The sequence below is a fragment of the Poecilia formosa genome, unplaced genomic scaffold (genome assembly GCF_000485575.1).
Source record: "Poecilia formosa unplaced genomic scaffold, Poecilia_formosa-5.1.2 Scaffold132, whole genome shotgun sequence".
Taxonomy (NCBI): Eukaryota; Metazoa; Chordata; class Actinopteri; order Cyprinodontiformes; family Poeciliidae; genus Poecilia; species Poecilia formosa.
Genome location: NW_006800071.1, coordinates 1,216,055 through 1,242,657, shown reverse-complemented (window position 1 = coordinate 1,242,657; position 26,603 = coordinate 1,216,055). Strand labels below are relative to the sequence as shown.

The 26,603-nt window shown below is 38.6% G+C and overlaps 1 protein-coding gene and 1 long non-coding RNA gene across 2 annotated transcripts; one reads left to right on the top strand and one right to left on the bottom strand.

The window, feature by feature from the left end:
• Positions 1 to 205: 205 nt before the first annotated feature.
• pou4f2 (POU class 4 homeobox 2) lies at positions 206 to 3,844 on the bottom strand. Its single transcript, XM_007561994.2, has 2 exons — positions 2,927 to 3,844; positions 206 to 2,592 (listed from the first exon to the last, which is right to left on the bottom strand). The coding sequence occupies exons 1-2, from the start codon at positions 3,155 to 3,157 to the stop codon at positions 1,660 to 1,662; spliced, it is 1,164 nt and encodes a 387-aa protein (XP_007562056.1). The 5' UTR covers positions 3,158 to 3,844; the 3' UTR covers positions 206 to 1,659.
• A 53-nt stretch (positions 3,845 to 3,897) lies between these two features.
• LOC107837306 (uncharacterized) lies at positions 3,898 to 5,358 on the top strand. The gene is made up of 3 exons (XR_001663322.1): positions 3,898 to 4,138; positions 4,960 to 5,143; positions 5,216 to 5,358. It is a non-coding gene; the product is annotated as an uncharacterized LOC107837306 (long non-coding RNA).
• The last annotated feature ends 21,245 nt before the right edge of the window (positions 5,359 to 26,603 follow it).

Below are 26,603 nucleotides of genomic sequence, written 5' to 3'. Positions count from 1 at the left end.
TATATATATATATTTGCGTTAAACTAAGCCCAGATGATCCGAAACTGGTTTTAAAAGCTTCATATCCCCCGCAGCTAAAGCCTTTCCCTCCTCCTCATCAATAAATAAGCAGATGAATAAATAAAAAATACTAATATGTCTGGGAGAGCCACATCACACAGTGCAGTCAAAAAAAAAACCCAAAAATAAAAAATAAAACGTCGGATTAAATGTTAAAATTTGTTCTTTAATGAAACACATATTGCAATTCAATAATTAATAAATTAAAATTACATGGATGAAATGAATAAGTAGAAATATTTAACCAGGGAAACCAAAAAAGCAACAAACATTACAGAAATAAGTTACCTCAGCTAAACAGCAATACAGCAAAAACCTGTACGAATATATTTATGTGCATCGACTGATTCCAATGAAAATATTTACATTATACACGTATACTTCCATGAAGCAGTTTCTTTTTCTCTTCAAGAAAAAAAAACAGTAAAACAAAGTGATTTTTTTTAACAAGCAACGATTTCATCATGATGCGCGCATATTTATACAAATAAATAGCAGGAAAAACATACATAAAAATAATAATTTAAAACGATATTTTAATCTCATATATCTCTCGATTGTGCCATCTCAAACGTTAAAATTCGTCAAATTTGAGACTGTAGTTTTGTTTTTTTTAAACTCCACAGTCGCTTCCCTTTAAACCACAACAACAAGCCGAGCTGCTGTCAGAATTTGATTTTTCTCAAGCTAAACGAGGAGGGAGGGGGGGATTCCCAATAAATATATAATGAAGTAAACATGACCTCACCCAATAAATAGTTCATAAGACAGCCGGCCCATGCTGGATTGTAAACGAAACATAAACGGCAAATTAAAAATAAAAAATATATATATTTAATCACAATAATCTGCACGAATTATTCAAAGTGTTTTGATCATTCCGCACACTGAGGCCTCAAAAACAACCCGATCTGAGTCCAAACGCCGGGAATCTCAGAAACAGATCCCTGATTTAGAGCTGAAAACAAAATGGGTGAAAAGAATAACACATTTAGACACAAAATGAAGTGTTTGACAAGTAAGATGTTAATTTACAGAAGGTTATTTGGCAGTAATCTAATATTAGCTTTCAGGACCAACTGTCCGCTTAATCCCCCCACGGACCTGAATAAATGTCAGACTGCATTGTCATGAACTCGAAGGGAAGAAAATGTAGCTCAGAAGCCTAAAACAGGAACAACCAACCAAGTGCTTTGAATTAAAACAACCTCGTTTTGCGTAGAAATAAATCACAAAAATGCTGCTTTTGTCGGGAAATAATAATCAGCGTTTAAAAGGAATTATAAATAAAAATCGAAGCAACTCTGACTGCGCTGGCATTGAAAAGGTGAGGCATAGTAAGTGGAAACAGTGGTTCTTACTTGCTCCGTCAAACGATGCCTTATTGACTCCACATCTTCCTCTGACAGAGTCGTGGTGAGTTTTTCTCTTTTTTTTCACTCATTGTTCGTTTTCAGGATAATTTTTTTTTCGAAGTTCAAAGTCTTATGATTGAAAAAGAGGGTGTGAGTTAGGAAATATGATACAAATAATCTTTATTCAGTTCCAAGTCTTTTGTGGTGTTTTCCCCCTCTCTCTAGCTCTCTTTCTCTCTCTCTTTTAGACGCATGCGGAGTACTTCATTCGTTTCTGTTTCTGCCGCTGGTTGCAGAACCAGACCCGCACCACGTTCTTTTTCAGGTCCAGCTTTTCAGCGATCGCCGCGATTTTCTCCGAGGAGGGACGCGGCTGGATGGCGAAGTAGGCCTCCAGCGAGCGCTTCTCCGGCGCGGCTATCGACGTGCGCTTCCTCTTCTTCTCCGCGCCGTTGAACAACTCGGGCTTGTTAAGTTTCTCCCTGTGCGATTTCTCGGCTTCCTCCAGCCACGCTTGCAAGATGGGCTTCAAAGCGATCATGTTGTTGTGGGAGAGCGTGAGGGACTCGAAGCGGCAGATGGTGCTCTGACTGAGAGAGCCCACTCCGGGAATCTTAAGGCTGGCTAAAGCTGACCCCACATCCGCCTGGGTGACCCCGAGTTTGATCCTCCTTTGCTTGAACCTCTCCGCGAATGCTTCCAAGTCCCTAGGATCGGCGTCCACGTCGTTCATGCCCATGTGCGGCGGTAGCCCGTGGGCATGAGCCATGTTGATGGCCGCCTGGTGCATGTGGTTCATGCCAGCCATGTGGGCAGGGTGCGCAGGCGTGGAAACCACCGAGCCGTCCGGCCCTGCCATGGCTCCCAGCGCGAGTCCCGGGGTGATGTGGTCCAGCAGGTCCCCCTCCAGCGCCTGGTGAGGCTGGTGGTGGTGGTGGTGGTGGTGGTGATGGTGGTGGCTAGCCAAGGCGGACGGATGAGAAATAGGCACCGACGAGGAAGAGGAGGAAGAGGAGGTGCAGGGGAGAGTGTTCATTGTGTGGTAGGTCGCGTCCGGCTTGAAGGGACTGTGATGTGGAGGGTGGTGGTGGCTCTTGGTCTGCGAGACTATATCCACCGCCGCTAGAGCTTCAGCCCGGGCCAACAAACTCTCATCCAAGCCTCCGAATATATTGCTCTGCAATTGCAAATAGAATGCACACATAACTGTCAGCAGGGAATTCTCCCTCCACTCCTCGGTTTAAAACATTTCCAGAATGAGAAAAAAAAAAGAAATCATAAAAAAAAGGGGGAGCACACAAAACAAGACGCATGCAACATCCCAGGTCATAAAAATTAATACGAAAGGCAAAGCCGGCTGAATACATAAGTTGAGCAGAGTGAGAAAAAAAAATGGAGGTGTTGGGTGATTTGCTGTGCAGACATGAAAAAAACATCAAGCAAAAAAAAAAAAAAAAAAAAAGTGGGCTGTCAAAATGTGCCTTTAAGCAGTGATTATGCAGAATACGTACCGGTGGGGTTGGGAGACAGGCTCTGCGCATCACCTCCGAGCTGCTGCTGCTGCCGCTGCTGCTGATGATGGTGCTGCTGCTGCTGTGGCGGGAGGATGAGCAGGAGGACGACGGTGCGTTGGAAGTCAGAGTGGAGGACGAGGATGAGTGCAGCGAGGAATACTTGGGCTCCGGCAGGCTGGTGTGGGCCATGGTGAAAGCCTGCTTGCTGTTCAGAGACATCATCATCATATTTGCTGGCGCCCGAACCTCCGAAAGTTCCTTTTAATAAGTTAAGACTCCGCCTCCTCGGCTAGGAGTTCAAGTCCAATAGCTTCGCAGGAATCTCGAATCGCTGTCGAGTAAAACGCTCAGGCAGGAAAAAGACGGCGGTCCGACACCGAGTCACATTTATTTATTATTACTGGAGCAGATGTGGAGGTGGTCTGGTCTGGTCTGGTCTGGTTTGAGGTGAGGAATCACAGACGCCAAAGACCCAGGCGGCTGACCCCCTTCCTTTACAGACTTGTGGCGCGATGTTCAAAAACAATCTCAGCGTTTCTCCATCAATCTCCACCAAATATATTTTTTTGCCTTGGATTTTAATTTTTTTTCTTTTTTTTTTCTTTTGGCAGAAACTCTTCACAGATGCCAGAAAAAAAATCAAAAAGTTTCTCTTCGTCTTTTAGGATTTCCAAAATAACTTCGTGCTATAGTTGCTGTTTTCGTTGCTCTTTTTTGTTGTTGTTGTTTTGTTTTTAGTCAAAAAAAAAAAAAAAAGCTTCCGTCTTGAAAATGGACGTAAGTGGAAAAAGTAGTCTTGGTGACTGTATCTCTTCGACTCGGTTGAATGCTGCGGGGACCCAAACTGGCTGCGCTCTGAGGCGAAGGGCAGACTGAGTCTCTCTCCGCCTCTCTCTCTCTCTCTCCCTCCCTCTCTCTCTCTCTTTCTCTCTCGCGCACACACACCCTCCCTCTCCTCCTCTCTTTGCGTCTCTCTCTCTCTCTCTCACACACACACACATATAGAGACATACACACACACACGCACACACACACTCCACTCGCAGCTGCACCTGAAAAACCCTTTCATGATTTATTATTCTTCATTAGCCACACCGCCGCCGCCGCTGGGGACTCTGCGCATGGGCAGTCTACAACAAGGCATTTATTTCCAATGACTCTACTTCATCACCAACACCTCGTTACCAGCACGTCTTCTAATGAGCCACAGTGAAGTTTTTTTATTCCCTCTTTGTGTTTGTGAAAATATTTTATCTTTAAATTTTGCCAACCACGCTTAAGACATGCTAGCAAATAATATTATTGAATATTAATAACACCAAATATACTTCCACATTTTTATCTCTTTGCTTGAAAATGAAAAGTTAAATACACGTTATTGCTTTAATTATTTTTATTCATTTACCGCGAAGAAAAACAACTAAACATCAGCAAAAGGTTCAAACTAATTTATTCAAAATTTTAGTATTTAATTTATTTGATTTTCTTTATCAATTCCATTTGTATTAAAGTAATTAAACTAAACTTATCAAAATTAGTTTTTACCCTGCTTTGCTGCCTTAGAGTCGCATATTTCCCTTTTCCACTACACTGTGAGCTAATGCACGAAAACCCAAGTTGGTTTAAAATAATAGTAAAAATGAGCTACTTCTAAATTAATATTCTTGTCATAGCAAGCCATTATCTTATCTCTCCGCTAATTAAGGGCACATTATTGGCAACGTAATTACAACATTTAATCACAGTGTAATTAACAAGAAGTATCTAAATTGTTTAAGATGATCCGCAGGGTGATAGATTTAAAACGTCAGGAAATTATGGAAAAAAACAAAATACAAGTTTTTAAAATCATCATTCAATTTTTTAAAATTATATTTTTAAATAATTTTATTTTGTTTTATTTGTCGTATTTCATTTTGAAGCAAAACTTCTGTTTGCATTATCTGACATAAATGTTAGAGGCGTTAACCATTTCTGTTTTTTTTAATACACATTTCTGAATCCCTTTTAATTGTGTTTCGTTACTGCAGTATTTCAGTGCATTACAGTTTCTACATATTTTACGGCTGACTGAGCGGAACAGGCATCCTGCAGCCCTTGAGTGGATCCATGCGTTCAGCATAAGTCATACGTATTTCAGCCGCTTATTGTACAGCACAGTTAGTTACGCGGCGAAGAAAACGTGGAGATCCTGCTGGCTTTTTCACAGCAGAGGTAACAATCTCATTCCTACATTTTGCTATTACAGGTTTAAATATATATAAATGTATATATATTTATTTCCAGAGCTTGATTTCCCCACAGCTGTGACAGCAGCATTGTTGGTGTTGCCAGAGATCTCCCCAGCAGCAAGACGCGGTTCCCCCCAGCGGGACAAACAGGCGCTGCTGGAGCCACCTTAAGAGATCGGGGTGAAGTAGGGGGGAGGAGATGAGGTGGTGGTTGGGGGGGAGACACGGAGATCAGGGCTCCGGAGACATCAAGGAGGGATCAGCGTCTGCTCACATATACCGACAAGACTGATTTATGATGAAACTTTAAAGGAATCATTTATATTTCACCACCTCTAAATCGGTGTATGAAATTTTCATTCACAATGAAACACACAAAAAAGTATATCTTAAGTCAAATAAATCAAGCCCTGGCTTCTCAAAAGCAATTGGCTTTGAAGCATGCTCTCCAACACTTTCCTTAGCGCGTTTTTATTCCCAACCTAAAGGCTTTTGCATCCTTTGCCAACAGCTTTCTCACGTTTGAGGGAGGACATCATGTCTGAATGCTTAACAGGATTATCTCTGAAGGATCTGTCATGGCAAACACTAACACAATTACACCACACTATTTACCTGCAGTCAGAAATCTGTTGGAGAACAGAACAAGTTTTGATTTAGGCCCACAGTGTTTTGCAAATTGTTCAATTCTCACCCAGACGTTGCAGTTAATTTTATTTGGATTTTATTTTAGATTTTTTTTTAATAAGGAATGAAATATTTTTAACTAATTCATATCTGAAAAGTTTGATATGCATTTGTATTCTCTCTGCCTGTGATTTCCAATTCATCTTTGCGAGATGGCTCAGACTCATGAACATGGCTTGATCTAAACCATTCGACTTAGCTCTGGATTCATGTTTAGGGTTTGTGTGCTGTGGAAGGAGAACCGTCTCTTCAGCCTCAAGTCTTTTGCAGCTTCTAAAATGATTTTTTTTCAACATTGCCTTGCATTTTGCTTTCATCCATTTTCCAATTAACTCTAGCTAAATTCCTTGTGTGTTCCCACTAAAAAAAAACATTTATGTATGAAAGCATGAAGGTGAAAATTTAAATGTTCCTGTTTAACCAGAGGATCGTAAGACTTTCTTTCAACAATGTTTTTTTCTTGGTAGATTTGTGAAGTAATCAGCTTATATTTGTTTTGTCAACATATTTTTATATCTAACATGGATCTCTCAGATTGGATTTATACTGAACTACACTAAGATGATATTACACCCTGTGGAATCTAAGTCACTTAAGTCACATCTGAAGGTAGTTTGAATATATTTTGGAGCTTCAAAAAAAAAAAAAATGCTAAAAACATGCACACCACACTTTCCAGGTTTTTATTTGGAAAAAATATTCAATTCTTTTCTCATTTGTCCCTTTTGTGTAAGCAGTTATACAGTATTTGTGTTGGTTTATCACCTAAAATCTCATAAAATACATACAAGTTTGTAATTATAATGTGACAAAAAGAAAAGGAAAGATTCAGGAAATGTTTATTTTTGCAGAAGAGCATTTTTACAAATAGGGATTATTCTAGAGTGTTTTAAATGGAATGGCCAGAAGGGGGTGACTGACAATCTTGAGATACCAAAATGAAATCAATAAGAACATTTCAGGAGTTTTATGGCATCTCCACCTGTAACGGGTGTAAATTTACCAACTTGCACTTATAATTAAACCTACAGATTACCATACCTGTAAACACACCACCTCATGTCCAGGTACTTAAGACATTTCATGTTAGTTTATTTGAATTTGCATTGATGTATCTTTCATAAATTATGGTGATAAATAGAGAAGTTTCATGTAAAATATAATGTAGTTTTGTGCTGTTTGCTCAATTTTGCACCTTAATATTGATTATAATTAGGGAGCAACTATTTTGATTTGATCTGTGGATATTCGTGTTGCCCTTTCCAAGTGGTTTGTTATTGTCTATAAGATCTTGCTGTGTTGAGTTATTTAGCATTGCCATTATCTCTCCATACTAGTTCATTTGAGTGTTTAGTTTATTATTAAATCCTTATTTTCTCTGTGCATTTCCGTTTATTCTCCGTTTAAATTTAAGGCTTCACCCTTTTTTTTTTATTTTAGATCCTTTTGTATCTGTGCCAGACCCCTTCTGTATCGTCTGTGTTAATTTGTCTCCTTCGCTCAGTTCTCCTGCTCAGTGTTCATTCACAGCTGTTCAACATTCCCCTAATTGGACTCACCTGATCCCCATTTCAGTGGTCGCATCTCTGTTTTTAAGTCCTCTGGTTTGCATCGTTTACTCTCGGTTCATTCTGTTACATCCTGCCATGTTTTTTACTGGCTCTCTTTATGCCTCACTGCAAACATTTGTTTGTTCATCTCAAATTTCATCATGCTTCTTATGTACTAGTGTCTGCGTTTACGTCCAGCTCAAACCTCACAAAACATGATATATACTGGGCCCACAAGAAGGAGATGGAATATTATTATTGGCAACTTTTTCTACAAAGAGAGTAAAAGTTTCAAATGCCAAACAGTATTTTAAAGTTTATGCACAGTGTAGAATATTCTAGTGTAGGTTTGACATGCCCATATTTTGTGGTGATATTCTTCTTTTACTCTTTATTTTGAATCACTTACCTTCAATATTTAGCAAGTAACCGAGTAATTCTAATTGTAGCTATATTGTATGCACACCAAAACAAAATATTGATGAGGCTAGTAGTTGCTCAAAAAAAGAGAAGCAAACTAGGATAATCAAAACCAAAATATCTTGTCATAGTTTACAATTTCAGTCCCTCCAGATTTCCTCACATACATGTATTTGAATGTGTTTTGCTCCATTATTCTGGTTGACTTATTCGCCAGTGATTGAAACACCAAAAACCATTGAAAGTGCTCCATTTTCATGGTTTCACAAATAGAAATAAAGGTTTTAGAAATCCCAAGCTGATTTATTTTTAAGCAAACTCTATTCATTACAAAAGTATTCAGTTAAGATTTTAAGATTTTAGCTGAATAAATACAGTCCAGGCTCATCAAAAAGTGTGACACAGCCCTTTAGTTTTAGTGAAGCCAATGCCAAATTTAGCAGCATTAGCAGCCAACAGCTAGCTGCCAGGTGAAAGATTTGTAGTTTAGGAGATTTAAGTTTTATATAATTATCTGCCAGCCCACTTATGTTTTTATTACCTGACTCCATCAATACAACAGGGCAACAAGAGTTTATTCTGTTTGCACTTCAAAATAAGGGTTGTAAACTGATCATTTTAGTTTTTAGCTTACAGAACTTTTTTTTAACAAAATAATTGAAAAATATAAATTAGTGCACTGTTTATTATTTTAACGTCTTCATCACAGTATCTTTCAGCAAACTGCTGTTTCTTTACAGCTTCAGTTAAAGAGGCAGCAGTAAATAGTTCCAACTTACCCCAACAAGACACATTATAGCTGTAAATTACCAGATCTGAACATAGTAAATTTAATATGTATCATTACAAACTACGGACATACTAAAGCTGTATATTAAATTAACCGTCTTTAACCATTTATTATGCACTGTTAATACATAGAAGGTTACTAACAAGACATAACTATTGATCCACCTCTTTTTATTTATGAGGAGCATGTGATCACATCTCAATAATTAATTTTTATCTGTATGTATATTAATCTTTCAGACATTTCTACTTCTATTAACAGTTTCATTTTTATTGATATTCAATATTCTGCTCTTTGACATATATATGCTCTGCATGCTGAATGCTCTTTTCCACAAACCTCTATGAATTATAAAGGCTCCTGTATTTAAAATGTTGGATATTTTCCTTATTATCTCAAACTGATTGAAAGTTCACAACATTCCACCTTTAACACTTCAATAAAAGCTTTGTGTTACAATTAGCCCTGCATTCAGACTGGCCCAGTGTTCCCTTTTATTTATTATGTAAGACAAAGTCTTTTATTGCAGCAGGACAGGTTTCATGAGACAGATTACACTTTAATGATATACATGGTAGCATTTTGACTAGAGAAGCATCAATCTGATTTTAATATCTTTTTTGTCCCACACAGATATTGATGATATCCATCCATCCATTTTCTGTACACATTGGCTTTTATGCTCCCATTTGAACTGACAGAACAAGTTAAAAGTTGTTTTTACATATTTGACCAAGCTTATTAAACTATTGGTGTATCTAAGTGTGCTGTACTGGTGCAGATTTGCCAGATAAATTTGTAATTCTGTACATTTGTGGTTGTATTTAAAAAAAGAAACATTTTAAGTCAACTGAGCAATGTTTTTCTGTATCGGATCGGTATCCGCTGATTCTAAACCTCAGATATATGTATCGGTATCAGAAATTAACTAAGCGGATTGGTGCATCCCCAGTTTTGAAATGATGATTTCTTGTTATTTAAGATAACTTGACATCAAAATAGGAAGAGCAAAACAGAACGAGCTCACACAGCACATCCTGACATAACTCAGGTGACTTGCTTGCTTCCTTTCTCCTCTCTCTCTCTCGTACTTACATCAAATTGAGGACTGCTGGTGCAGAGGTGTCTATGTGCTTTACACAAAGACATACTCTGCTCAGCCTCCCTCAGGAGAGCTCTCCACGTTAACAATCCCAATTACACCAAGACCACCAGAGACAGCTGTTTTTATTACAGAGCCGCTCCTTTGTGGCTCCAACAAGGTATCTACCTCCAAGACACAAGCTGAGCTCAGACGAAGCCAGACTGAAGGAGAGGAGTGTGGAGTGGATGAAGTCTCCTGGCGGCTTGTGGAGGTGCTGGCTTTATTCTCAGTCCCCCTCCTCTCCTTTTTGAATCTCACAGAGCTCTTTACATGCTGGAGCAGAAGGTCAATGCTTGTTGCATGAGGGTCTACAAAGAGATCAGGATCTGACTCAAGGCAACTGCAAATCACGCAAAGAGGGGGAGTTTCAGCCGACAGTGGGGCTTTATTTATTCATCTGCTTTACCTGGGAAATGTGAAGGGCTCCAAGAGGAACATTCTGCCTTTAATGTGTTGTTTAAATGCATACTACAAAAGCTAGAAAGCCTCTAGATTTACTAAATGTCACACACGGTGGTGCAGCTCAGAAACAATGAAAGTGGCTCAGCGGCTGAGATAATAAGAGGTTTCAACAGCTGCACTTGAACTGCAGCACAACTGGCAGGGAATGTTTGATGGTTTCCTATTTGATCTCTCTATGAGTATCAGCAGTTCTCAGAGAATCTAAGAAATATGTATTTTAGTTGAGACATCAACTAAAAATTGAGACCCCTCTGTACACCAGAGTTTGTAGCATTTGGATTTTACAAAGGAGATGCACAGTGGTGCAGTCGGCAGCATTGTTACCTTGTAGCGACATGGATCTGGGTTTGAATCTCGGCCTGGAGTCTTTCTGCAAGGCATATGCATTTCCTCCCCTTTGCAAAAGTGATTATTTTTACATGTGGAACTGTTTTTCTCCCACGGTCCAAAAACACAACTGTTCGGTTAACTGGTGTCTGAAATTCTTGACAGATTTGTGACAAACAATCCAGCCCACACCTGCAAAGAAATCAAACCATAGCCATTTGCAAGATAATTTATGAGTATAATTTGCCAACTGTAAACTATAAATGACAAAACTAAAAGAAGACCACCGTAATCCCTTAAAGTGTTAGTTTTTTTTTCTTAAATAGATATTTTGTGAAGTTATTTTAGATATATTTTTTTAACACTCTCAGAAATTATTTATGTGGATGTACATATTCACTGTTACACCTGAATTTCTCCTCTGTGGAACAATAAAGGACGTTTCTATTCTATTTTATTTCTGGTAAACAAAACTATCCAGATTTGTTCAGTTCATACAAGTAGCTGAAAGATATCACTGGAGGAACACTGCAATGACACAAAATCTTACCAAGTATTTTGGTAGTTTTTAGTGTAAATATCTGAAAATAATATAAATATAACATACAAGTGACTTTTCAGGAAGATGTAGAAGCTTGTTTTAAGTAAATAATTATTTAATATTGATGGAAATCAATAGTTCAATCAATAGGCAGAAATCAATAGTTCAATCAATAGGCAGATTATTTAACTTATAACAATATTTTTCCCCACATTATAAGTGAAATAATCTGCCAGTAAAATTAACACTTCTTCATCAATATTAAGGAATTATTTACTTGAAACAAGCTCCTCTATCTTCCTGCCAATTTCAATGTAAGCGAGTTTTGCCTTATTTCAAGTGTACTAAGAGGTTTGCAGTTGAAACTATAGCCCAGAAATACTTGGTAAGATTTTGTGTTTTTGCAGTGAAATGAAGTTTCTCATGTGATGAAGGCTAACAAGCTAGTGAAACTACTGATTGTGAATCTTCTGAATAATTTCCCAAAAAGTGGAATACCTGTAAATCACAAGGACATGCCATAGTCTATGCTGATGAACACTTCAGACTAAATCTAAATGGCAGGTTGACACAGCCGGAAGGCTCAAACATCACAGCTTCAAATAAAAACAGGACTGTTGCTTGGCTGGAGAATTAGACATCTACAGTTGTGTTGTGCAATTTTGGACGATGATATGAACATTTTGTTAAAGTCTTCTAAAATATACATTTCATGTCAGACTGTCTTTTAGCCATACACCCATCCAAAGAGTTACTTCCAACAAGCTTGCCATGAACTGATACCTTTCTACTACTTCATCGGAACTATTACTGATTATAACTTCACAGAATCCAAACTAATCATTTGATTTGCTTTGCTGATGCTGTTAAAGGAGATTTAAGCTAAAACTTAGCTAAGTTCTAGAAGTCTTTCCAAACATTAAGAGGATACATTTGGGTGCATATTTTCCTAATTCTGTGCATGACCTTTGAACTATTCAGTGAACCTTTTCTATAGACAGGGTGCTCTGGAAATTGTAACAACCTAAAATAAAGCATGGTTAATGTGCCCAAAATCCCAAACAATGCATAAATAAACATGGAAATGATTGGTTGAGCTGAAGAACTCAACAGCCAGATGCTATACTGAAAGGGTAAAGCGATTGCTTTTCTTGTCATATCAAGCATTCAAAGAGCCTTTACACTCTGAGTCACATTGAATCATCCACAGTCCCATCCATGCAGAGGACCGATGACTTTCTGACTGCAGGATGATCACCCTCCCAATGAGCCCCAGCTGCCCATGCACATAGTAAAGTCTGCAGGGACAGAGAGAAAAGCAGGTTTAGCCAAGGGTTTGATGGATGCATGGTGTTTATTTCACCTAAAACCAGTTTGGATCAGAACTGGTCTCTTACTGAATGCTGAAGGTGGAACTGTTCATTTTCCATGCAGCTCATCTGCTTGACATCTATTGAAACAGGATGTAAGAGACTTCCAGTACTGAACTAGAAAAAACACATTTCAAGTTTTGTTTACAATGTGGGAGAAAATCTGCATTTATTTCTGGATTGTCTGAGATAATAAAACTCTCCAGCTTCAGTCAGCAGTAATGGAAACATGACACATTCAGTACCGTCAGCAAAAACTCCCATAAAGACAATAAAGGCTTGTCCCCTCTATCACCAACATTTCAGAATCTTCCTTATCAAGCTTAGATTTTATCCACCACAGCTTTTCAACTACTTCAACGTCCTGCAGTATGTGGGACACCTCGTAGATGTTTCTCAGTTTTAAATTGCGTTTTCAAGCGCTATTTAAGATGTTCATGAAAATCTGATTTAATGAAGAGAATCATTTTTAGAAATGATAATGCTGTTGTAATAATGCTGTTGCTTTGCAGAAAGAAAATCCTGGGTTTGAATCCCAAATTGAGGTCTTTCTGCATGGAGTTTGTATGTTCTCCCCATGGATGCATAGATCTGTGCTCTGTGCAGAAATAAAAGATTGTTTTCTTAAAGCAACACTCACAAAAGTCACAAGGTTACTATGTAAATAAATATATATATTTATTTTTCTTGAAAAGTCAAAAACTTCCATATTTTTAGTAATTAATTAAAAACCGCAGAGGATTTTCTTCCATAAACTGTTATACTTTACCACATATTTCTTTGTTTTTACATTTTAATCTGCTTTCAATGCTACTCCCTCCATATCTCTCTTGTATGTGATCATGAAAAAGGGAGACAAAACCTTTAAAACCAACAGAAACAATGTTCTGTAATGGTTTATGTTCTTGGTTTGAAATCCTCAAATCATTATTTGTCTCTGTCTGGCCACAAGCTTGAAAACTTTCCACAGGCGTGTCTGATCTACGTGTCTGATCTGTGGTGTTCACAGCAGATATTGATATTTTTATGTAACTAAACTAAACTAAAATAGATTTTTAGTTGACTACAGCAATTTAATTTTCTTATTCTTTATTTCCAAGCTCACATACCTGTTACACATCAAACACAGGTGACCATTATAGGTAAATTCATACTATTATATTGTTACGACATAAACTCTGTGTCCAAATGTGTTTGTGTCATAATGACTGATTTCATTTCAACTGTTAATAGTGTTCAGTAGAACCAACTAATCTGGTGTAGAAGAGAATTTGACCTCAGGCTCTAAGGCCAGAAAAACAAATAAAAGCGCCCCAAATTTCCCTATTACGCACCAGGTGCTGACCTTAGGGGGATACGCATTAGATTCAAGCCCAGCCCAGTCTACAGGCTGCAGGGCAGCAGATGATAAGGTCAAGCTTCATAATGATGTCACATACCTTTAGGTACTTCAGATCAATATCGAGAGAGACGTGTTAAACCTGACATCCAGCCAAATAAAGCCTGGCTGGCAAAGAAAAAAGAAACCCACTTTGAGATTGTCTCAGCCGATAAAATGAGGTTCTTTCGGTCATGATGCTTTTGGCAAAGATCCAACTGGTTGATGTTTTTGTGATTTTTGCAGAACAATACAGTCGCTTTTGGAAATGATGTAATAAAAAGCTTATTTTTAAATATGTAGGGGGATGAATGCCTGTAAACTGTGAGCATTTGATGTATCATTGATACATATGGTTCTGTTGGATAATATTTGACATGACTGACATTTCCTTTGGTAAAAATGACCTTTATAGCTCAAAAAAACTCAATGGGAGAAAGGCATTTAATGTGAAGAGTAACGCTTCAGAACCTGTGACTATAAGGAATTCATATGTCAAGTGCTGTACAAATGATTAATGTAGCAGGAGGATTGTAGGATTCTGTACAACCTGCATGAGTATTTCTGCTGTGTCTCTCATTAGTTTGACTGTCCCACAGAGTAATATATTGCTTGTCACTGGGTTGTCTAATGGCTGATGCTAATTGACCTTCTTTCCTCCAGTCTTCCACGCAAATAAAAAGATTTCCGTGCGCCATGTGATGGAGCGTGTCACAATCTGATCCGACAAATTAAAAAGCTCTCTGCTGTCATGCTGTCACGGTGCGAAACCCTGCCTCATCAGCTCTAATGATCATTTTCAACACCAAACCACTGCAGTGCATCGCAAAACACAATACTAAAAGGGCATGCTGCAGCAGATATCTGCATTTCTGTCAACAGGAAAACCATCAGCGCTGTTTAATCATGAGCACTTCTTCCTCCTACAGTGTCATGTAAACCAAGCATGCCTTGTGTTTGTTGTTCACACACATATATCAACCATGGTGCTGGATGCTGTGATGGTCTGACGCGGCTTTGCTGCTTAAGGACTTGGATGACTTGTAGTTGAAACCACAAAATCAGCTTTCTAAAAGCTAAGGCTCGATCATTCTTTGCAACTGAATGATCGAAAGCACACCATAAATTCCACCTCTTAATGCGCTAAAACAATTAATCGAATTATTCGTGATGAACTGATTTTTAATTACTAGTGCAGTAATTGATTAATTGTTATCTGGAATATACAGACATAAAATAAGGCCATTTGCTGAAAAAAACATATTCAAAGTCAAAACTGCACAAAAATATATAAATTTCGCATTTAAGGTAAAATAAATAAATAAATAAATAAATAAATAAATAAATAAATAAATAAAAACTTTGTCTTTAAACATACTCAAAACTCCTCAAGTGGAAAATTTTCCTTCACCCAGTTCAAATTCACTAAAGGGAGGCATTGTAGGAAACACATTGTTTATTTTTTAAGAAAAAAATGTTTATTTGCGTAATTAATTGCAAAATCTACAGATCTGTTAATGTGCCATTTTATGTGATTAATTGATTAATCATCAGAATAGTCGATTACTAAAATAATCATTATTTGCAACTCTAATGTGTATACATATAAATTATTTTTTATTGAGGTCACTCATCTTTTATTCCTGTATTTATTGGATTTTACACTTATGACTTGATTATAGAGGATACAGCTAGAAGAAGTTTGTGTGACCTGAACAGATTTTTTTAAAGGGCCACTGCCCTCTTTTACTCCCCTTTGGGGACGCCACTGCCAGGTTGGCTGATCTGCTAATTTTCCTTAATAAATGAATTCATCCTTTGGAAACTGCTTCTTCTTTTTATTCAGATTATCATTTTTCCACTAGATAGATAGATAGATAGATAGATAGATAGATAGATAGATAGATAGATAGATAGATAGATAGATAGATAGATAGATAGATAGATAGATAGATAGATATTGTTCAGACTAAAATATTTTGATATCTTTTTACATTTCTTGCGTCTCATGAGAACTCCTCTGCAAAGCGATTGGCTCAAATGTGACTGCAGCATTGAGAGCTCAGACTCTGCGTATTATTAGCTGCAGACCAAAGACGGAGCTCCTTAACAGCAATAATGTGCTCCATCTGCGTCCGAAACAGAAATTGACTGTGTCATTTTACCTGCTGACTTTGTGTGTATAACTTTATAATTTATGCGGTGTACCCATACTATTGACAAAAACACATCACGGTGATCAAAGCGAACCATTCAGGAGGTTGGACAGGGCCATGAAGACAGGGCCTGTAACACTAATGATCTTCAAACGCTCGTCTATTTCACTGGGAGCTATGCGCAACTCCCTCGCAAGTCCCCTGTCTTCCCCCTGGGGGTAATTGTGCCTGGCTGGTTAGGTGACAGGTGTCAAGTGGCCCCTCCTCAACTGATTCATCATGCTAAGCAGAGCAGAAAAGCACATCTCAGTCTCGCTACTTTCTTTGTATTTTTCTGCTTGTCTGTCTCTTTCTTGTACCTTGCTATGTCTACTGTTTCATCCCCTCAGTGTGTCCAAACACATATTACCTGGTTTTACAGTGTTTCTTCTATAGCTGATTTACTATCATTACCTTGGTCCACCATGTTGACTCGCAGCCCTGTTTGAAATAAATGATCGTTTTCTCTGTCTAGTAAAGTCATTGTCATATTTACTAGTGAAAAATGTCTATCAAAATTCACTTTGATTAAATTATGCATGCAGCCTGGAATAAAAAAATAGCAGGTAATGTTCAGCTACAATAACCAGAAAAAGGGAAATTTACAAGATATGTACACATTCTTGCCAACTATTGTCTGCAGATTAGCTAACAAAATGCCTTATTATTTAGTCAATTTTTATGACCTAACATAACATACCTGGAGTGTTGCTTTAATTATTTTATGCAGGTTTGAGGAATCCTTGAATCTCCCATGACAACCAGTCAGGGGTGCCTTAACACTTCCTCCAACTATGCATTGCCTATTTACACAAAACTGCAGTCTCCAGCCAAGCTTTACCTCACTGAGGACCTCTCCATTCATCCTTCCCACTCAGCTCCTCCAGACTAGCGTCAGCAGAAATTAGCCGTCAGCTGGTGGAACTGCACATTTGCTGAGCTCATCATATATGCTACTTCTCCATCTAATGCTCATGAAAACGGCTATAGGAGGGGAAAAGGATGCATGTTGTTGTGATAATATGCTGAAGGCAGAATGCTGGAAAGAGCAGGAGCTTCTTAAAGAGACAGAGGCCCAATTTCTAGGCGTCAAATCCCAAAGTCAATTTTGTTTTTAAATATGTATTGTATCTGTAGCATTTTTATAACAACTTAAGGTAATATACTTACCTGGTTGTATTATAAAATGGGACTTGAGCTGGAAAACACGTAATAACCAGTTAATGCTTTTTGCTCAAATCTACATTTTTATCCATGTTTACAAAGTTTCAAAAAATATTTTATGTTTTGAGAGATTCTGAGAGAATAATGTCTCATCTGACTTTCAACATGTCCACTTTTACTTTGCTGAGAAAGCACAAGGAACAACATGACACTTTCTTCCTGCTTGTTTTTCTTGATGAATCTGTCAAGATTGTCTTTGAACCAGGAGTTTTTAAATCCTCATCGCATGCTAAAAAAATTATTATTTCAAAAACTGAGCGACTCATGAGGAATACTTTGGAGAATTAGTATTACATGTATGTGATTAACACTTAACGTCCAGTAATTCATGTACACTTTTTTTTTAATTGCTGTATTTTTTTCAGAATGAGAATCCAGAACTGCAGAGTTTATCATATTGATGTCAGGAATGAGTTTTTTTGTCGCCTTAAAATGGTAACAATAAATTCACGGTATTCAAAAGGTACTGAACTGACTGAATAATTCTTTCCCAGAGCCACTGGCAGACAGGTTGGCCCACTGGCCAAATATCCTTCATCCCAGTGGATGTGAGGAGAAAGACTTACTGTCGACATTGTGTGTAACAGAGACAGAGATACAGAGACCACACCCTCACTATGCCCGCCTGCCTAAGCAGAATCCCATGGGGACCTGCCTTACACACACACACACGGATACACACCCTAGTCATTAATTCCTGCTTTGCATCCCCACACCATGTAATATTTATGGGTCACCGCACCTTTGTATTCACAAATGGAAACGCCAAGAGGAAAAAGGAGGAAAGACACGATACCTCAATCAATTCCGTGAATAAGGTTCAGATTGTCAGATCATGGCTTCCTTTCCTCCCCTGAACCGGTGCTTAGGCAGCATTCTTTTCTGTGACCTCTAAGTGTTTTGTATGACGGATTGTCAGACACAACCTCTGAGACTCGTTCTTAACTCCTTGGGAGATGAAAAGGTATTATGAGCGTCAAAATTTCATAAGCGCTGAATGGGAAGAACAACAAAACTACTTTAGTCAGTTAAAGCAAATGCAGGCTCAAGACATTTTGGCTTATATGACATCGGAGTATGAGCGACACACAACAACTGCAGCTAAGCAGAATCTCTGCACTAATCAAGGGAAGTCTTTCCTCATTCTGCGCGTGGCAGATCCTAATTGGGGCCTTCTTTCCGGTAAGATGTTGCTTGAAATCTGTGACGCAACAGTGGGAGACGCTACCCTGTCTGCCTTTCAAATCATCAGTGGTGTCAAGACAGAGCCCTGAGGAACTCTCAGAAGAGTGTGGCTCACTAGACCCCTGTAGAGATTTGAGGACCACTTTGGAACTCTAATCCACTCAAAATGTGCTGATAATTTTCCTTGCCAGGACACTCTCTGCCTGGTGTCACGAGAGTGGCCTCTTGGGAGCAGATCAGCCAATGATAACAAAGTAGCCAGATGTCTGGTGCTGGCAGGATCCCAGAAGCCAGACAGCGGCGCGCAGCAGCATCCGCTGTGGGCCACAGATCAAAGATACCTGAGAATTACTTATGGGCACAAAATATGTGTTGCTTACTCTACAGTTCCCATTAATAACAATCTGGGAGAATTTGTATTTCTAATTAACTCTTTTCTTTCGGCATACAAAGTGCTTTAAGGTTGTCTGAAGCTGCAGCAGCATTTTTTTTTTTTCGGTGGCAACTGCGAGTCAACAACAGGAAATCGGATGCAGCGCTGTCTGAAGGAGGTGGATCAGCTTTAAAGGCAGTTCTGAGGCTCAGAAAAACCCCTGACTTGCTGTAAAAAACAAACAGACTATGTAAGAGTCAGCCTGTTTACATTTAATCATGTTTAAACCGGCTTGTAACGCCTACCTCGAAAGCTGCAGGTAGTTGCACAGAAAACTGAGATGCAAAAGACTTTTTTTCTCTGAAAGTGAGGCCTGTTATGTTTAATTTTTTTTACCTTAATTATGACTTACATGTTTCTGAGTGGTGCTGATTTATGCTTTCAACTAGATCTTAAAGTCTGTTTTTGAACGGCTTGTCAAACTGACAGCAAGTAGTTCTATGTAGTTTTTATTTTTATTTTTATTTTTATTTTATTTTTTGGAGGTCCTGTACGTCAATCAGAGTCCTTCAGTTATTCCATCTTATTATTTATATGCAAATATTTAGAGTGAATTTCTGACTTTGAAAGTATTTTATTTGTTTCTATAGGTTTACGAAGATATGGGCATTATTTGTTTTTTAGTTTTGCAATCTCCATTGGACTTAGAAATTACTGTTAAGGGTGATTCACAAATGTACTTTATTATATCCATGCCTGAGTGTAGAAAGTGTTGCTCCATGTCTGGATTTGATGGAAAAAAACCCTCCTGTCCCTCCCCTTTCCCCCAATTATGTATATTACCTTTGCTGCTGAATGGTTCATGCAAATCCTCATTTGCATTTCTCTTTTGAACCTCCTATATGCTGGATGGAATCTCTAATATCAGAATACACTTACCGTTGCCCTTTGTCAGATCTTGTTTATGACCCTTTCTTTTCCGATTTATTCTGACTTTTCTGACTGTCGGTGGAAGTGTGTTTCCGTTTTCTTTGATATTTTGTTTTTCTGATCAATTTGTGCAACCGAAACACACAAGTAGCCACTCACAATATTAAGTGTATATATGAATGTCTTTTCTTGTTGTTGTTTTAAAATGTAACACTTAGACAGTTATCATGATGCAAAAATCATCCATAGATTGTAAATTTCTGCTCAGCTTAAGCTTCACACACAAAGACAACATCTGTGTTGAGTGTGTGTAAAGGTTCAGGGTAACTCCGGGTCATCTTTATCGCCATTTACTTGAAAACGTGGCTTTAAAATGAGGCGTTAAAAAGTTGCCTCGTCTCCCAGCTCCGGCAGCTCATCACTCCGGAAAACAGCCGCGCTCGTCCGAGTCGGCCCCAGCCGTTATTAATGTGCGCTGAATTATTTAACAGGGTAAAATTACCATGCTCTTTTGAAAAGATTTTTGCCTACACAATTAAAGTGCATTATAGTGATTTTTAGTTGAGTGAGAATTATGGCTGTTTTTTTTCCTCGGCTCGCTGCGCTTCCTGCCTCCCTTGTTATGAGACGCGGGTGTGCAGAGCTGCAAAAGGCCCGACTTTCTCCGATTCTGTCCGGATTCTTGGAGAGGCTTTGCTCCAGCTCTGACCTGAACCACAATGTGCAGCCAATGGATAATGGATGAGGAATGTATATGTTCAGTCCTGGCCTATGAAAACCACATTATATCCACTCAAAATGTGAGTTATATCTCTCTAATTTTAATGGCTGTAGACTCAACTTTAAGGTTATTAAAGCATCTGTTGTGATTCTTCACGTTCCACCAGGGAAAGAAACATTGACTTAGCTCATTCTTCATCAACGTGCTAAATTCACAGAGATGCGACTATAAATGGTATAACCTTGTTCAATGAAGTGTCACAATGTTATTCATATTTGCAGCAGCTCCAGCAAGCATTCAGTCTGATCCCACGTGGACAACTGTCCACATCTCAACCACAGCCCAACAATTGGCAGTAATTGGCACATTGCCTTGGCTGTCCTGGGAGAGATCTAAGAGCGCGCGGCCACAGACAGGCTGCCCTTTCCACCAATTAGAGAGTTGTCGTTTTATGGAGCCGGAGCTGGGGGAGGTACACCTCACTCTTACCTTGTCTCTTGATCAAAATGATTTGCTGAGACCCCCTTTCTTCCAACTCCTCTCTTCCTCCTTTGGTGCATCCGTCTTGCCACTGAGGTTCTGCTGTGTGTGAACCGAGTCTTCAGTCGGTGGCCCCAACCAGCAGCTGACAGCCTTACAGCAGCAGTCGCATTAGAGATGCTGTGACTGTCATTCTTGCAAAACTATTCACACCTCTTGACTTTTTGTACTTTGTCATGTTACAAACCACAAACTTTAATGTTTTCTTTTCATATTTTATGAGATAAACCAACACAATATCAATGAGAGTGGATGTTTTAAAAATCTGAAATTTGCAGCGGTCTTTGTCTTTGTGATCATCACCAAGGATAAATGTGTTGCTTCAGTTACACTTGTTTTTTTTTTGTAAGTCTGTCTTCTCATCATCCCCAATCAGCTTCCCTTGTCTTACTGAAGGAAACATTTTCACAGCATGAAGCTGCCTCCACCGTGTTTTATGGAGGGAATAATTAGTTCGGGTTGATGCTCAGTTTTCCATGAAGGTCAAATGATTCTGTTTTGATCTCATTTGCCTCCACTATCTTCTTATGTTTGGTTCACATGTAAAGATTTTTATGTCGATTTTTGACCTAATCTCCTAATTTCCAACAACTCTGATTGTTGGATGATTCTAAATATAATCTTCTGATATATTCTTGCAGTGTGTGGTGTGTTAAGAGTGATCTGATCTCATTGGAAGGACGTTAGGACAGTTCCCATGTCAAATCAAGGACATTAAACCCAGATGGATTGTCTTTGCCCAGTGTTGCAGCGTGTTGGGTGTTCATGGAGTAAAAACAAGAACGCACCCTGTTGAATGTGATGTGTAGCCAATCAAAACGCAATGTGAGGGAAACATGGAGAGGAATCCAAATTACAGAAGACAAATCAGAAAGTCCAGATGACCACAGCTGTTGTCGTTGCTTCTTCATCATGTTGGTTTACTCTGAACTCCCGTTTGATCCAGAAAAGTTTTGATTTAAATGTTGCCACATCTTTGTCCCTGATCTTTCTGCCAGTCAGAAGCAGCTGTATTATACATGCAATTTGATTTCTGAATGCATTTGATTGCACAGGATTTTATTTAGGGATACACCACACTTTTCAGTTTTATTTCAAACATTTTTAGGAAACTGTCTTCTTATCTTTAATTTCACAAAAATGCTCTTTTTGTTTGCTAACATGAAAAGTTTCAGACGTAATTCTGAGCTACACTAAGCCGGCATTTCTCTCATTTTTACATTTTCTCTTGTTACTGGTGCATTGTCTTTTTGTTGTCTTGTCTCCAGGCAAACTACAACGATAAGGCTACAGGGCTTTATTACTGCAGCTTTAATGCAATGATAGCAGCTGTCTCATGTGGTTCAAAACGTGCAGGCCATGCAGGGTATCAGGGGACCCCACTGCAAGGGATCACAGGCCTCAGTGCGTGCCACTAGGTTTTATATCGCCACGAGGAAGGCTGCAGAACCTATTATTTTCTCCCCTTTCTTCTCCTCAAAGCTTCTGTCTCTCCTAGTTTCTCTTCAATAAACACGAGGAGGCGAGGAGATGCTTCCTTTACTGAGAATATGTGTCAGGCTTATGGGTTATGTTGTGTTGCAATGTGATGCAGAGACAAACACGGGGAGAGCGAGATACGGTGTTCCTAAACATTTCTGGGACGTTGAGCTATTCTGATACCTTAAAACACCGAACACACATCCCATCTCGGTTTGCAACAAGACCGTTGTTCAGAGATTTGCTTCTGGATTCCTTTTCCCCTTCCAGTCAACAATTAGCAGAGGGAAATCTTCGCCTTTGCCACAGGTGTACAGGCTCACCATGCAGCGCAGACCTTCGTGAGGGAAGCCTACCTAATATGCTGTCTGGCCCCGGGGCCTGTGGGACCGCGCTTGGATTATTATGTTAATGCATGTGCCTCCTGCCCTCTCCTCAGTCCCAGCTGGCCTTCCTGTCATTAGGAAGTGCTTTGCTCTGACAGAGGAGTAATATGCTCAGTGATTGAGGGGCCAAAAGATCGAGCTCTATAAGAGCGGGGCCACCACTGATAAGCATATGATAAAAGTACCATTGTAAGTGAATGCCTCAGAGACAACGTGAGATGACTTAGCGGATCCTTTGGATCTCAGAGGAAGAGGGAATATGTATAAAGAGCATGTGGTCCTTTTTGTGTGGCAGACTTTAATTGCCCATAGCATTACTGCTCATTTTATGTATCATATTGTGATCCGGTGGAACATCAGCCTGTAAATATGATGGCTGCACAATATAATCTACTGCTTTAATCACCCTGCAGGAATCAATATAAAATACAAAAAGAAATTATAGTTCACAAAGCAATTAGAGCGAGTAATGTGTTAAAAGAATAATGTGTAAAAACTAAGACATATAAAAGAAACGGGGGGGAAAGGGGATTAAATAAGGTTATACCTCTGTATACCGCCTTTTCAAACTAATAGTTACCTAAACATACTTTATAGTATTATAACTGTGGATATGTTTGACAGAAAAATAAATAAACTAGGAATGTAAAGCCTAATTTGAACAGCTGTTAGTTAAACTAAATTTCTGATGATTTCAGAAATATAACCGTATTTCGCACAGCAGCTTCAGAGTCGGAAAGCTTCACATAAGTGGTCAAACCCCGTAAACTGTTTCAGATTTTGCCGTGTTACATCCACAAACCTCAATTTATTTTACTGCAATGGTGCACCAATTCAAACTAGTGCATAATAGTGGATCTGAAAAAAAAAAGGTTCTCAAATATTTTTACAAATAAAAATATTTATTTGTATCCAGCCCCCTTTGTGTGAATCTCTGCACTTCTATTTTATGCTCCTACACCTGAATTTCCCCTCTATTCGACTTTAATGTCCATTAATAAAATCCAGTGTACAGTAAAAGAATGGCAGAATACCAAGCATCAATGAGAAAAGCATCCAAGAGTCACTGGGTTACTCTGGAGGAGCTGCAGAGATCCGTAGCTCCACCAGTTCAGAGCAACAAGCAAGTTATTCCACAAATCTATCATTTATGTAAGAGTGCCAAGATCAAAGCCACTATTTAAGGAAGATGAATAAAAATATTTTCAGATTGTTGTCTGCAAGAACTCAAGAAAATATTCATAATTATGCTTCACTCTATGTAAATGTAAGACAACATGTGAAAAAGGTTGCAAGGCTCTGATGGAGAGGCGGGTCAAGGAGGTTTCAGTAGGAAACCCGATGATATTGGTTTTCTGCTTGCCGTTGTTCTGCAGGATCTTTGTCACGCATTCTGAGTTAATCAACTTGACAGTAAAGTAAAAGAGGTGAAGAACAAAACTAAACTTCTTGTGACTTGTCAAGAGACAGAGAGATTGCCATGCTTTGAATCCTGCACATAATTGTGTAAATATGTCAGCCTAACTGAAGAAGATCTCTCCTTTTAAACACTTGTCTTTTTCATCTTTCCTCCACAGGAGAGTTTGGGTTGTTCCATTTCGGCTTTGTACAGACCCATTCACAAAGTGTTTGTTTTGTAGAGAGTTTGTTTTGGGTGCTTTTTAATCATCTTCAATTTCATCTACATCAACACAACTTCTTTCCACTCCCCTCTTCCTCGTGTCTGCTTGCATGATAATGTGTATCTTTTGGCAGGGGAGCCTTCACTCTTGTTGTTTGTTTCTTTTTATGGAGCTCCAGCTCTGAGGAGAGGAAGACGATCTCAAATAATTGCAGGATAAGTGTTTGCTGTGACTAAATGTCAGCTCGAGAGAGGTTGTATCAAAAGCTGGTTGATGAGTTGCTCTAGGAAAGGAAACGGCAAAATCATCTAACGGCCAGTGCTGTTATGTCGTCTAATTTTCTTTGAGATCTTGAAAAACGAAAGCTTTACTACAGTGATTACTTCTTGACTCATCCAGTTGTCTTGTTCAGCATTTCTCCAGCATTCTTTTCCATCCACCTATCTATTACCTTCCACATATAGCTGGATCAGGTCAGCAGCCTCAGCCGAGAAAACATTTGAAAATTAGAAAAATGAAATGACGCGTGGTTTAAAAATCCATGCAAATAAAGATAATCTGGAAAGTATTTGTGCATTTATAACAAGTACATTTGATGCAGTTTATTTAAAAAACGGTTGATGTAAAACCTTTTAAAGAACTGCTGATATCATGTTCATTTGTCGACCATTTGTCGTCTCTCTGAAGCTTACAGTAGGAATGACGTCACACCTGAGATTAGCATGTTGAGGTTGTGAGATGGAAATCAATGAGATTTTCTATTTGCTTCTCTATTAGCAATTAAAACAACCAAAGTTATATTTTTCTCTGAAGTTCATAAACATCATTCCAAACTGAGGTTGGTAACATTGGCTTAATGTAAAATAAACCTTCAGAAGTAGAAACAAACAGCTCCACCTTCCACTTGGATCCTGACCTCAGATTTTCCAAGTTGGAATTCCAAGGTATGAATCTTGTTATACTTTAAACTAGGAACTCTGAGATTTATGAAATATTGCATTTGTAGCTGGAACTTGGAAATTCCGACTTTAGAGATGGAAAATTCAGCTTTAATTCCCTTCACCCCCAAAGTCGGACTTCCTACTCAGACAGTCTGAGAAGTTTTCTGATGCCGACTTTGAGGTCAAATATGGTAGCTGGTCAACATTAGTATTTTGTGGTGGAAACATATTTATTTTACAAGACACACTTGTAAGAGTGCATCTAAAATTGATATTACATGACGTTCCTCCAATGAAAAAAATGAATTAATTGCAAATAAAAGTTTATTGCACAGCTTGATCATTTGGCTCCTCAGCAGTTTCACAGAAAATCGATCTCAGAAAACAGAAAATGATGCAAAACACTTTTCAAGGCTTTTTTGTTTAAACTGAAGCAAGAGTATAATCTTTGAACTATTAAAACAAAATTAAAACAAACCTTTAAAAAAGAAATATTTAACACATTTAAATTTGATTTCTATTTCTTTCCCTCTTTGCTCTAGAGTTTATATAAAATGTCGCTTATTGGAGCTGGCAATCTTTCACACAAGTTTTGCAAAGAAAAACAAGGGCACTTTGATTATTACCCTCTCCTTTGTTGTGTGTTAAGGGCCTTGAGGATTGGCAGGCGCGGTCTTTACAAACTCAAAGCTGCATTAAATGCAGGCCCAACCCAGCTAATGAGAGGGAGCCTTCAAAACATCCATGAGATGATGCTGTCAAACAGGTGACATAAAAACGCTGCATGTAATCCCCCTGTGCAGACCCTGGGAGTAAATATGCCAGCTCCACCATTTTCACTGCGTTTACTCCCAGTTCAAACAATTGCTCTCCCTCTTCTGCCTCCCTGAAAACACAATGACAGCTCTGCGAATTTCTCCAAAATCCTCGGCTGCCTGCGACCAATGAAACAACGAGGAATCGCTCTGATAATCTCTTTCATCCACATTGTGGGTAAGACACCTCTCTTTCTTTCACCTCCTCTTTGTTTCTCTGGCTTGAAACTTCTGCCACTCACACATATTCATAGTGAATGTGTTTCCAAATTTGGATGTATTGCTGGGAAATGAAATAAATTGAGAGATTGTATCCATTTTTATCTAACAGCTTTTTAGCAGTTTTAAAAATATAAAATGATG

Bases quoted from the DNA above. Each gene is read 5' to 3' on its own strand.
- pou4f2 (XM_007561994.2), bottom strand. From the start codon at position 3,157: ATGATGATGATGTCTCTGAACAGCAAGCAGGCTTTCACCATGGCCCAC. The intron at 2,593-2,926 runs GTACGTATTCTG...TTGCAATTGCAG, and splicing joins CCTGTCTCCCAACCCCACCG to AGCAATATATTCGGAGGCTT.